Source organism: Crocodylus siamensis, chromosome 12, assembly GCF_052110815.1.
Source record: "Crocodylus siamensis isolate JL-2025a chromosome 12, ASM5211081v1, whole genome shotgun sequence".
Lineage (NCBI taxonomy): Eukaryota > Metazoa > Chordata > Crocodylia > Crocodylidae > Crocodylus > Crocodylus siamensis.
Genome location: NC_143406.1, coordinates 46,955,549 through 46,968,455, shown reverse-complemented (window position 1 = coordinate 46,968,455; position 12,907 = coordinate 46,955,549). Strand labels below are relative to the sequence as shown.

General features: G+C 48.1%; 1 protein-coding gene across 1 annotated transcript; it reads left to right on the top strand.

The window, feature by feature from the left end:
• Positions 1–1,565: 1,565 nt before the first annotated feature.
• LOC149855105 (voltage-dependent T-type calcium channel subunit alpha-1H-like) lies at positions 1,566–2,206 on the top strand. Its single transcript, XM_090023196.1, has one exon. The coding sequence runs from the start codon at positions 1,793–1,795 to the stop codon at positions 2,204–2,206; it is 414 nt and encodes a 137-aa protein (XP_089879322.1). The 5' UTR covers positions 1,566–1,792.
• The last annotated feature ends 10,701 nt before the right edge of the window (positions 2,207–12,907 follow it).

The window sequence follows — 12,907 nt, the reverse complement described above, 5'->3', positions numbered from 1 at the left end:
CCTTTGAAAGATTCCAGTGGAAGGGAACGTATCCGGCTAAGATCTCCACCCCCCCCCCGACACTTCCCTTCCACCACATCTGCATATTATTCACCGCGTTTGAAATCAGTCAAAAGAATAAAACTTCCTAAAAGCCGAGTGGAAGGGAACGGTGCCTGTAACAACTTTCTATTATCTGTTTATTCTGATCCCTCCAAGCTAAGCGCCTGGAGAAGACTCGCTCCTCGGCTAAAAGCGCTGCAATTTAAGAGCGTCCCGTTATTTATGAACATGCCCAGAGACTTTGCACTACAGTGTATGGATGGGGGGTGTTTTTTAAGGAAAACTGGGAGAATGAATACCCCCCCGAGTGAAGGGAGTTTGAAAGGCGTCCCCTGGGAATCCTTTGCAGTCCTGTATATGTACATGTACATGTCTGTGTCTGTGTCTGTGTACATGTGTATGGATGCAAGCTGCAAAGAATTCCCTGGGGGGCCACACGGCTATTCGGTCACGTCAGGCTTTTAATCAGTCGAGAGGGCGTCTTCTTTTTAACCTGCTTCATTGCACAGTTAATGCACTGGGATGCCTAAAGAAAAACTCCCCTTTAAGCATAAACTCTATGCGTGCATGCACACGCACGTTTGTATCTGCATCCCAATGTGCATGTATGGTCCATAAATGCACACACACACTAGCTTGTACAAGCATTGCAGTGTGTATCTGTATATACACACACATATGTATGGATGTGTGTAAAGGCACACATGTATAACACATGTATGGGGGTATATGTACACACACATTTGTAAGGTCCATACACATGTGTGAGTGTATATGCTTAAAGAAAGGGGAATTACACACACGTATCTGTATGTGTATGTGTGTATATATGTCTATATATACAAGCGTGCAAACACTGGGATGCTTATACAGACAGGCATGTACGTGTGTAGACTTTTTGTATATATAGACATATATACACACACACTGAGGGGTGATTGTACATCTACATATATACACACATCTATACACACACACATCTATATAACTCCCCCTTGCATGTGTATCCGTGTGTGTGTGTACCCTCCAGCGCACACACCACAGAAGTGGGCGTGTAGTGCACACACGCTGGCGGCCTCACAGGAGGAAGGGCTCTCGGGAGATCTACGCCCCCCCCCCCCCCGCTTGTGCAAGCGGCCGCGCGCGAGGCTGCCGGCGTGAAACGGCCTCCTGGCACACGCGCCCCCCGACAGCCTGACGTGACCGACTGACCCCGCCGCATGCACGCGCACACGCGCACGCTGCCCAGACAAAGGGCAGTTTCTGTCTCCAGAGCCGCAGCCCTTGCACGCGAAGCTTGCACCCCCCGCCGCCCCACACACACACACACACACACAATCTTTGCGCGCGCACACACCGCCCTTGCCCCCCCCCGCCCCCCGCACGCACGTGCACGCAGTCCTCGCACACGCCACGTGCGCCGGGAACAAAGCGGGGGGCGGGGCGGGGCGGGGCGGGCGCAGCATCCCGGGCCGCCGACCCCCCCCCCCCGCCCCCCGGCCCAGACTCCTCCCCCGGCTCGCCCGCGCGAGGCGGGGCTGCCCCGGCCGGGGGGGGGGGCTGCCGCGGCCCCCGCGCGTGGGAAGCCCGCGGTCCGACGCGCTGAGGTGAGCCGCCCCCCGGCAGCGGCCGCCCCCGCCCGCTCCTCCCATCCCCGGCAAACTTGCCGCCGGCGCGGCTCCGCCAGGCGCCCCGGCCCCGCCCGAGTGACCTTGTCCCCCGCCGCTGCCCGCGGGTCCCGGCGGCTGCCATGACTGACGGCGGGAGGAGCGCGCCCTTCCCGCCGCCGGCCGGCGGGGAGGTGCGGGTGCCCATCGCCTGCCGGCCCGCGCGGGACGAGGATGCCCTCAGCGCCGGCAAGCCCGTCCGGGGCAGCCCGGGCTCCCGCAGCCGGGACGCGGGCTCGGAGGAGGAGGAGCAGGTCCCGTACCCGGCACTGGCGCCCACCGTCTTCTTCTGCCTCCAGCAAGCCACCCGGCCGCGCAGCTGGTGCCTCAGACTGGTCTGTAACCCATATCCTTCCCCGCCGCCCCGGGCCGGGCTGCGGCCCCGGCCGCGCGCGGGTCCCCGCGGCCGCGTCCCGAGCCGGGCGTGGGGCCGGCGTCCTCGCGAGCGGCCGGGCAGGCATCACACCAAGAAACCCCTCCGGAGGCGGAGGAGGTAGAGGCAGCGCGCATAAGCCTGGTGCATCCTCCAGAGCATCCTGGGGGGGGGGGGCTGCAGAAGGACCCTTCAACTTTCCTTCATTTGGCAGAAGGGTGGAAAAGAGCAAAGTTTCAAGCCGCCCCCCCCCCATCCCTCCCTCTGTATTATTTTGCAAGCTGTGGGGTGTTTGGGGCCAGTGAGAAGCCTTGACCTGTTTGTAGGCGAGCGCCCGGGCTGCCTGAGTGTGTGTGTGTGTGTGTGTGTGTTGTGTCGGGTTGGACTTGAACTGGTTGTGCAAGGCTGGGCTGGTGCTCGCCCCTTTGTGCGGCTCGGGTCTCAGTCGTATTCCCTTTGCTCTGAGTGAGGGAAAGCGGTTTCGTCCCTCCGGCTCTGCCCCTTTCCCCTGGCACCCTCCGTGCTTGGTTTGGTTTTTTTTCCCTTCCAATTTTTTAATGTTTTTTAAAGGAACCTGTTCCTTGCAGTTGTGACAACTAGAAAATTGAATTTCAGCGACAAAAAACATGCAGGAGGAAGCCTTTTGTGAAAGCAAAGCGTTGTCAGTCTCTTGATGATCCTCAGGAACCGAGCTTGTAGCTTTATTGCACATGTAAACGTGTCAGTTAAGTCGCGCTGACATTGTGCAGATAATTAATGCTTTTCCACCTCCTTTGTACCTGCCAGGAGTTGGCTGCCTATATCCTGCCGTTGCTATTAGAAGCGTTTTTTAGTAATATGGTGATTATTGATTTAGTTTGCATTAACCAAAGAAACCAGCGAGCGTCTGAGATCACTGGTTTCCTTAGCCCTGCCAGCTCGGACACTGGCTCGGACCTTTCCAAATGCTTCTGCAATCCGTTAAAGGGAGAGGCTTGTCGAGCAAACCTGCAAACTTTATGGCCGGGACTCTCCTCTCTTTTAAAGTTGCTTCTCAGCAGGCAAGGTGACTTTGGTGGACGTATTTCTGATGGGCACCTGGGTGAGAGGAGCAGTGGGCCTTGCAGACATGAAACTAGAACCGAGATGGGTGAAAACCAAGTAACTGTTTCTTTGATTTGGGCAAGTAAATATAAGGGGTAGGGAGTGATGCTATATCAAACAAATAACTAGCTGCTTTAAGGACGCCATCCCCCCAGCCCTACATGTAATCCGGAGATATTTTCTGCCTCCTTTAAAGTAGGTTTTTACGTTAGACAGGGGGGGAATAAGCTTTTCAGTTAGGCATTGTCTTGTTCCTCTTATATTACATGCTGCATTGATAATCCAGCATTGACCAGATTGATAATCCAACAGCATTGACAAGTTTGGTATTACATGCTGGATTAATAATCCATCATTGGCCAGACTAATAATTCACCGGCACTGACAAGTTTGGTATTACATGCTGGACTGATAATCCGGCAATGACCAGGCTGATAATTCACCAGCATTGACAAGTTTGGTATTACATGCTGGATTAATAATCCATCATTGGCCAGACTAATAATTCACCGGCACTGACAAGTTTGGTATTACATGCTGGATAGATAATCTAGTAATGACCAGACTGATAATCCACCAGCACTGACAAGTTTGACCTTCAGCTCCAAGAAGAGAACCTGGCATCTTCCGTAAGTGAGTGAGTTTCACGTAGTAGTCGTAGAAATCATAGAAAGAAGGACCAGAAGGGACCTATACATTCATCAAGTTGGGTCCCCAGCCATGGGCAGGAGGTAATTGGGCTCAAACGAGCTGTCCAGCCTCCTCCTGTGTTTCCTCTGGAGTGGTAATTGCATTCAAGCCACTGGGCCGTGTTACTGTACTTTATTTTTCAATAGGACTTGATGTTCGAACATCTTTCTGAAATCCTGCTATTGAATTTAGAGAGGGGAAAATCCTCTACAAAATCATCAGTGTGACATAATAGCGGTGAATAACGAGATGCCATCTGATAGAAATGATTTAGCTCTGTGCTATAGGCGTATTGCCAGTTGAGATGGGGAAACAGAAAACTTTTTATTTTTTGCTTGAGCGTTTATATCTTGGATTGATTTATACCTTGTAAAATCAGCACTGAGCTTTCTGTAGTTTTCCCTGCTTGCAGTCGCTGGCAGATGTGTTCTTCCTAGCAAAATTGAGCTTTCAATCCCGACTAACTTTCTTAAAGCTAGAGGGAGGAATAACATCGGCGATTGTGTTGTAGGAGCTATCTGAGGCTTTTGTCTACCAGTGTAAAACTTGGAGAAGAGCTCTGCGTCTTGCTGGCGAAACAATGCTCAGCCCAAATGACTGCGCCAGGCTCGAAGTATTGTCTGCAGTTCGGCTTGCTCGCACTTCAAGGTCAGACGGCTTTGGAAGGAATGCCACCAAAGCATTTTTGTGAAACGTAAAAAGCAGCCGGGCAGGAAGAGAGAGGGGAGCGGGGTGGGTGAGGAGGTGGAACAAGGGCCAGGGTTCGGGGAGCACCTGTCCTGGGAGGGGAGGAGAAGGGCATGAAAGAAATGGCAGATGCACAGAGGTGGCTTCTGACCAATTACGCAATTTCTACGCGTGTGAATTGCCCTCCTCGCCGAAGCCCGAATGCATCAGCTGCAGTAATGAGCTGCTTTGCATTAAAAGCCCCTCCGAGTGTGCGAAGCAAGGGAGTGACTTGCTAAGCTTGTCAAGGCTCGGTAGGACTAGCTGTATGGAAGGGCCCTGTCACCTGGGATGCAGCATCCCCTTCAGCACAGAAGGATGGGTATGCTTTTCCTTGAAGCAAAAGTGGTTCTTTGTCTTGGTGATTTTATTTCCGGGGAGGGAAGCTCTCTTTCCTGCCCTAGCAATCCTCCTGCCTTCCCCTGCTCAGCGCTCTGTCGGTGGACTCTGAATATTTCACGATCCTTGCGGTGGAGGTGCCAAGCAGGGACCATGCAATCCTCCCCCCTAGTAGTTTCACAGGCTCTTGCTCAGACTTGTGTGCGACTCCCCCAGCAGCCCAGCGCAGGAATATCATCCACATCCCAGTGGGCTGGGATGGAGGGACAACTCCTTCAGCAGCCCATAAAGCACTCTCTTCGCAATCTTACTGTGGTTTTTAATTGCAAGCCGCCACCTTCTGCCGTTGAACAAACCTACTCTCCCCATCTCCGTATGTATGGTCAGGCGTCTGCTTGCGGGGTCCGATGCGGCGCTCGCTGAAGACAGAGGGAAACTTTCTGCGGTGCCGAATCAATCCCATAGCAATGGCGTATACGGTTGCGTCTATTCAGAAACGGCTAAATGCCTTGTTTAATGACATGTTTAATGGGTAGATTTCTGACTTGCTGCAACCTTTGTCAGCCCAGCTCATTTTAGCTGGGAAAGCAAACCCCCCAGCTCAAAATAGTTGTGGATAGCCCGGCTCTGTGACCCAGCAGCAGGTGGAAGCCCGAAGTATATGGGTCGAAAGCTTGGCCTGTTTCTGTGGGGTAAGCAAAAAGGGGTTACCACAGGGCTTACCCATGGTTAAAAAAAGCTTTTGCATGGGTCTCATGTCAGACAGGTGGGCGTTGGATCAGTTTACTGGGAAGTCGAAGGTCAAGCATCCTGAGCATGGCTGGCAGGTGGCACCCACCCTCCAGAAGTGTGTGTGAATTGTATAAAATCTGGCGCGGCGTGCAGCGCCCAGTTAAGAAACGATGCACTTATATCTTCTAATGGTCTCGATTCTGCAATTAGTAACTGGGAAGAACTTTTCAAGATCCCACCCCCGATGGCATGGTTCAGTATTAATACCAATGCCGGCACGAAGCCTCCCAGTGGGACATGGGCCTGGTTGCATACAATAAAAGGCAAACTGTGTTTGACCATTGCAATGTCATCGAAAGAGTAAGGGACCGGGAGGCTAGGCTTGTGTTTGATGCAGCATGCTGATAGATCGTGGATTTTTGTCACGCTGTTGCTAAATCATAAAGCGCTTGCCCCTCGGTTTGGTAAATTGTGTTTTGAATATGGGACTAGACTCCTTTAAAATAGCTTGGCGCTATCTTTCGGAGTATTTCAACGCTAAACTAATTATATGTGATAGCGCCAAACCAATAAAGGGCCCAAATGTAGCCTGAGCATGGGTTGAAATTGAATTCTGCACTGTAAAGTTTAAAAAGATTTTTCTCTCTGTCATTATTGATTTTTACTTATTTGCCTTTTTTTTTTTTTTTTAAATATACTTGGAATCCAACTTAGTTATTTTCTTCAGTGCTGGATCTCCTACATAGGTTTATTTATAGAGGACTGTGGGTGGGAGTTTGTGTACTGGGGTATGTTATGTGGTATAGTGCAAGGTTTTGTTTTTGAATTTTTGTAGGGTTCTTTCCTGGTTCTTAATTACAAGCATTGCAGTAATTGGCAGTTCCACAGAAACACTCGGCGTGGTGCGTGTGGTTTCTTTGAATGCATATTTTACTGCTGATAACATTTCAGGCGCCTTTTATCCCATCTGCGGCTGCCCGTGCATTTTGTGTGTCGGTGGATTTGGCTTATTCTTAAGATCGTGGCTGATTGTTGATTAATGAATGAGTAATAGGTGGATGGTCAATAGCACGGTCAACGGGACACAGAGCAGTTCAATGTGCTGGCACACCGAATGCTGACTTCACGGTCGTTGCTAAAATCGAGCAGAATTTTGCTGTGGGATTTGTGCAAGGAAACGTACTGTAACTCACCGTATAATCCCTAATAGCGATTAAATCCTGGCTTTCCTCTTCATCCGAATGCAGAGTCTCAGCTTTGCCAGTAGACTTTGGTGAGACAAGAGCACCGGGGAGCCATTTAGTTTTCCATAAAAGCTCCATTTCTTGAGCATGGAAACCCTGTCTTGTCACATAACCAGCTACCGAAGCGTGTCGAGGCCACGTGGGTTTTTGGTTGTAGCCGCATTGGTCTAAGGACAAAGGCAGGCGAGGTTCTTTGAGTAGGTGTGATATCTTTTAGTAGACCACCTGAATAGTTGGGCAAAAGTTCAGTTGGTCTAATAAAAGATATCTCATGAACTCAAAGAGTCTCGAAGCCACGTGGACTTCCACGCCTGAATTGTACTAGTCTATTGTGTGACCCCAGAGACTCTGAGCATCTTTTCACCTCTTATATTTTCCTTTGCAATACATTGCTCAAGCCTTAGGACTGGCCTCGGTGGGAGACTTCCTTGTAGCATCAGACCTTGAGTCTCTAGGGTCATTTTGCATCCTGTAACGTAAGGATCGTCGGATGATTTATAGGAAGAAAGCACATGAGATTTCTGGAAGCTAGGAGCTTGGGTTCAGTCTCTTCTGAAGGGAAATAAAGGACATAAATATGGACTTAATTAGTTTTGGATGATAAGATCTCCTTTTGTTCAGTAATATGTTGCTCTGAATAGCTCAGGTCTTCTCCAGAGACCAGGACTGTTGAGCAGGATTACTTAAGAAGTTTGCCACCAGGTTATATTCACAGGGACTTTATGACACGGGCCTTTGCATTTGTGTCTCAGCGTCTTGTCGCATAGTTCATATTCCCATTGACGCTACCATGAACAGCTGTACCCGCTCGTTCTTGTTGCCTAATGTTTTAGCCTACGCAGTAAAATTGTTCAGTGTCCCCCATAATAGTCAGTTTTCGAAAGTTTAGGCCCAGCCAGACTTCAATCTTTCATGTTTTTTGTGCATGTTTGATTTCTATGATGGGCTCAGATGGGCTCATCATGGTGTCTTTGCTCTGTTCTTGCCCAGACTTAAACTCCTGGTGACTCAATGGGCGTTTTGCCAGAGGAAAACCAGAATCGCAGTTTGCCTTGTGTGAAAAGGAAATACCGCGTTCAGCTATTCATTTCGCTGGCATGGTAGAAACGCCCGTAAAACTCTCCTACAATCCTGAGAGTTGCTGAGCAGCCTCAGTCCCCACCTGAATATAATGAAAGAGGCAGGTGACATGCTCTTAGCTGAATCCCCTGCTGAATTACGAGGAATTGGCAAACGCCACTTTTCCAAAGTATGTAGGCCGCAGGCATCTCTGTCTTAGATCCTTCGCTGTCAGTATTCAGTGTTGACTCAATACAAGTAATGAGCTTTTCTTAAAAAATCAAAGAAAAGTGGTTGGAGTATAGCAATATGCAGCCTTACAAGGATCCCATAACCTCTCTTGCACGACGGCACCCAATTCTAAACGAATCCTTCCTATTTTCTGATCCCAACATTGAGATTCCCCAGCAATGTTAATTTATTGCTATTTCTGTGCAATACCGTTTTCCTTCTTTCCTGGAAGCCTGTATGGACTGTCTCCAAAACTGTTTTTTCTGTAGCAAAAATACTTAATTTTTGTCTTGGAAAAGGTGAGAAATTCCAAAGGTGTGCAACCCTGGAGTCCATGGGTAGTGAGATGACTAAGAGCTGTTGTTTCAGACCCCTTGCAGAGTCCAACAGGTGGGAGTTTGCACTCGGCTGGCTTTTTTTTTTTTTTTTTTTGCAGTGATAGTTGCAAGCAGAAGAGTGCAAGCAGAGAGAAAATTTAAACAAATGGAAGTTGAGATGCTGTAGTGCAATGTGGTCATTGAAGTGACCATGGAGGAGCCTGGGCTACGAACGCACTTGAACAAGAGCGCTGCTGTTGCATAGGGACGAGAAAGTGAGATGTATGAAAAACAGAAGGTGAAACTCACGTTCAAGGAAAATGAAGTGTGTGAAGTCGAGGGCATAAATACGGATAATTTAATTGCGTCCTCTGAAATGAGTTGATTGTTAAAATAGGCAGCGTGCTTAATAATGCTAACGAACGTCTGATTTTTGTGTAAATATGTAAGGTCCTATAGCACTTCTGCTCTCACCTCCCTGGCTTTATGTGGCTTATACCAATGAGATTGTGACCCAGGACTGCATCCTGACAGCTGCTGCTTCTCCGTCCCCGGTGGATAGTTACCTCCATTACAAGATACTTGCAATATTCACTGCAGTTATGAGTCTTTGCTGAGTAAAGGCTTAAACTGGAAACCCAGGAGATGCTACGCAGAATAAATTGGCAAATGCACATAGATTTTTTTCCATATCCCTCTCCATCCTTCTGTTTAATTTGCGTAGTGCTTTTATTTCCATGAAGACCTAATGGCTCAACAGCTAACTGCCCTCGCAATATTCACTATTTAGAGACTTTCCCTGCCCCCAATGCAGTTTCATTTTTTGGGTGTTTTTTATCCCCCCATTATTCTCTACTATTTAGAGACTCCCCTCCCCCGCAATGCAGTTTCATTTTTTGGGTATTTTTTTCCCCCATTTTTCTCTACTATGTGCTACTGATTGATAAGACTTTTAGGGACAAGTTTACCTTAACTCCAGTGTCTCCCCCCCCCTTGCAGATTATAAGTGATGTATTTGTTGTATTTATTAGGTATTTTCTCTCACTTTCTCTTTTTTCCCCCAGCCCATAACTTGTATTTTGCTGCACGTTAACCGACTTGGGAAACAAACCCTCAAGCTGCTTTATAATGTTCCGTTATTGAGTCCTTAGGTTTTTCTACCTCCGGTTTGAATGGAGCCAATACATACAACTGCATTTATTCATGAGTTTCATTCGCAACTTTTTTTCAGCTGTGCCCATATGCCAGGCCCTTGGATGGTGTGGATCAGCAGGTGAATGGAGCTGCACTGATTTGCACACACTGTATGGAGATTTGGTCCTGCCTTTCTAGGTCACCTCCATAGCAAAATCCTAATAGTGTTTTTGCAAAGGCATGTTGTGGAATACGCTAAGCTGGGCAAAGATCTTTTTCCTAAATACAATAGGGTGAATTTAACTTGATTTAAGGGGTTTTTTTTTTCCTTTTAAATTTTGTTTTTACACGGTTGTTGAGCTTTATCCACAGTGAGACTTACTTTTAAAGTTATGGTCGCTGAACTTGGCCGCGGCATTGCCTGGAGTCATGTAACTGTGGGGAGTCCATTACGGCTCACGTCCCACTCTTTGCTCTGTAGCTCATTATTTTAAAAAACGGATCCCAGAGCTACTCCCTGGAGGTCAATTGGCAATATTCTCCAAGACCTCCTTGGAAATAGGGTCCTTAAATTCAGCTGTCATGAACTATCTACACGGCAAGCCTGATATTCCTCTCTCACTGGCATGACTCTACTAGGGGAACGGGAATCACACTAATTGTGTTGCAAGTTTTACGTCGGGCTTGTAGGTTTTAAGCTGCTTCAACTGGCAAAGAAATATGGAGAGGCGCTTGTTGGTTTGCTGCTTGGTTGCACCCCAAACTCCTGATTCACCTTGGATTTACATGGGTGTAAAACTGGAGCAGCTCCGGTATGGAGGTCTGCGGGAATGCAGGAGGATCAGTAGTCGATAGCTGACTATTTTTAATACTAGAGCAAACCTGCGATGCATTCCAGTGCAGATTCAAACCAGCGGTGCCTCCAAACTGTATAACTGAAATCTTTGCCACCAGCATTAAAACTCATGCAAAAAATATGTTACCTCCTATTTACACAGATGTTTTTCGGAGAACGTTAGTCAAGACTTGGCCATTGATTCTTAAGGTAGCATCTGGCATTACATCCCATCCTTTAATCCAGCCGTAACGGCTTTGCCATTTAAGTAAGATCATACTTCTCAGGGACTATTTAGCTTCCTGGGGCAGAAGGGAAGTTATTATATGCCTTTCCTATTAGTTAATTTTAAGAAGGCTTGGAATGAGTTAAAATCATCAGAGTGCATGCAGTCTTTCTCTGAACTGGCAATTAGAAGTCATCAGCCTGCATACAGACAAATTGGAAGTGAATTAGTCACTGATTAGCTCCGTATAGTCTTCCAAAACTATTCAAAACCTCCTGTTGCAGTGAAATATTGTAGTGGTCACTTTGGAGCTGGCATTTTTTGGGTAGAGATTTGATAAGACGCATCTGTAGGAGCCAATTTCCTTCTTTCTTTAATAAAATCTGCTGTGAGCACTGTACCAGTCTGACTAGTTTGGCAATGGATTAAATGCACAGATTTGAGATCTAATTTCACCCATTGCTACTGACAGATGGGAGCTGTGTCCTTTCACAAAGCTACTAGCATCTAGTGCGTTTGCTGAGGAGCAGCACCATTGAAGGCAGCCTGGAAAAATAGGATGACATTAGATTTTTATTTTTTAAAGGTGAATATAAATTAGGTTTGCAAATCTCACCTCCTTTGTCCATGGTTGCTGTATACACTAGGAGAGAGTTGCTTGAATTATCTAACCTTCTGGTGAGTTTTGCTGGAGGAAAAGCGAAGTGCAAGTTCTGGTTTGTGGTGTTTGCAGTAGCTGTCATGTTGCAGAAGCCTGAAGAGTTTGATTAGCAATGATGTTTGATGAATGGTACAAACTGGAGCGTGTGGGGAAACTCCCCGCAGCCCCCGAGAAGCTTGCCGGCTGCACTTGTTATCCCCACCACGCTCGTGTTTCACCCACACGTTGGTTTTGATATTTTTGTTCAAACAAGCACCAATTAAATCCCAGGAGACTGAGCTGGATGTACAAGGATTTGCATATGAATCCCTTCAGTGTGGAGAGCCTGGCTGTAGCTCCAGTGTCATCCTGATGGGGTGAGGCAGCAAAATCATCAATGGATTGATTCTCATTGAAAATGATGGATAAGGCAAGGACTGGAAAACAAACTGTGGAGTGAGTGACACCAGGTTGTGTCTCGCCTCCTCCTGCAGGAGGGACAGAGCAGGCTTGGAGCTGAGCACAGCGGATGAGAGGTCTCAAGTTGCAGCGAGGGAGGTTTAGGTTGGATATTAGGAAAAACTTTCTCACCAGGAGGGTGGCGATGCACTGGAATGGGTTACCCAGAGAGGTGGTGCAATCTCCATCCCTGGAGGTATTGAAGACCCAGCTAGACAAAGCCTTGGCTGGGATGATGTAGTTGGGGCTGATCCTGCTTGGAGCAGGGGGTTGGACTAGATGTGACCTCCCGAGGTCCCTTCCAACCCTCATTTTTTATGATGCTAATCCAACAGTTATGCAAGGTAGAGGCATACAGCTCTGAAAAAGAGGTATGGTGGGGAAGAAACTCCAGGTGCAATTGTACTTCCCATCCCTGGGCAGCTTGGGGGGTTACATAGGTTTCATCCTGTATCGCTGAGCTGCTTTCTAGTAGGAAAGTGGTTGTGGTCCTAACTTCTGCCCACCCTTTCTCAAGTGTAGTCAAGGAGCCATCCTGGGCTTCCCAAGTAGTGGTAGGTCCTTATGCAAGTCCAGTCCCCATCCTTTTTACCCTTCAATCACCCTGAACGAAGTTAAGGGGTAAGAAGGACCACAGTGGAAGAGAACAGCTTTCACATCTATGAAATCTGTTCCCTTCCACTGTGGTCCTTCTTACCCCTTAACTTAGATCAAGGTTTTATGTAGAGGTTACATGGCTCTCGTCTTGGAGCAGCACCTTCTATGTTCACGCTTCCTCTCCTGCCAGCGCTAGGGAATCTCAAACGCCGAGTGGACTTTTAGGCAGGGTGATTGATTTCTGCCACAAAAAAAATCGCTCCCATAAACAGTCCTTGCTCCCTGAAGGTCAACAGCACAACTTGGTGCGGAAGGTTTAATCTGCTACAGGCAAAAGTTCGGGGAGAAACCCTAAAATAAGGAAGAACGGAGACGCACATTCGTTTTGTGCCGCCGTGAGCACGTCCGCCCAGCTGACTCTGTTACTTTGCATTACCTGCTTAGCCGAGACAAGTCAAAGCATTTCTCATGGAGAGAAGTATCGACCCGCTTTATTTCTTAATTTGCTTTATA

Bases quoted from the DNA above. Each gene is read 5' to 3' on its own strand.
- LOC149855105 (XM_090023196.1), top strand. From the start codon at position 1,793: ATGACTGACGGCGGGAGGAGCGCGCCCTTCCCGCCGCCGGCCGGCGGG.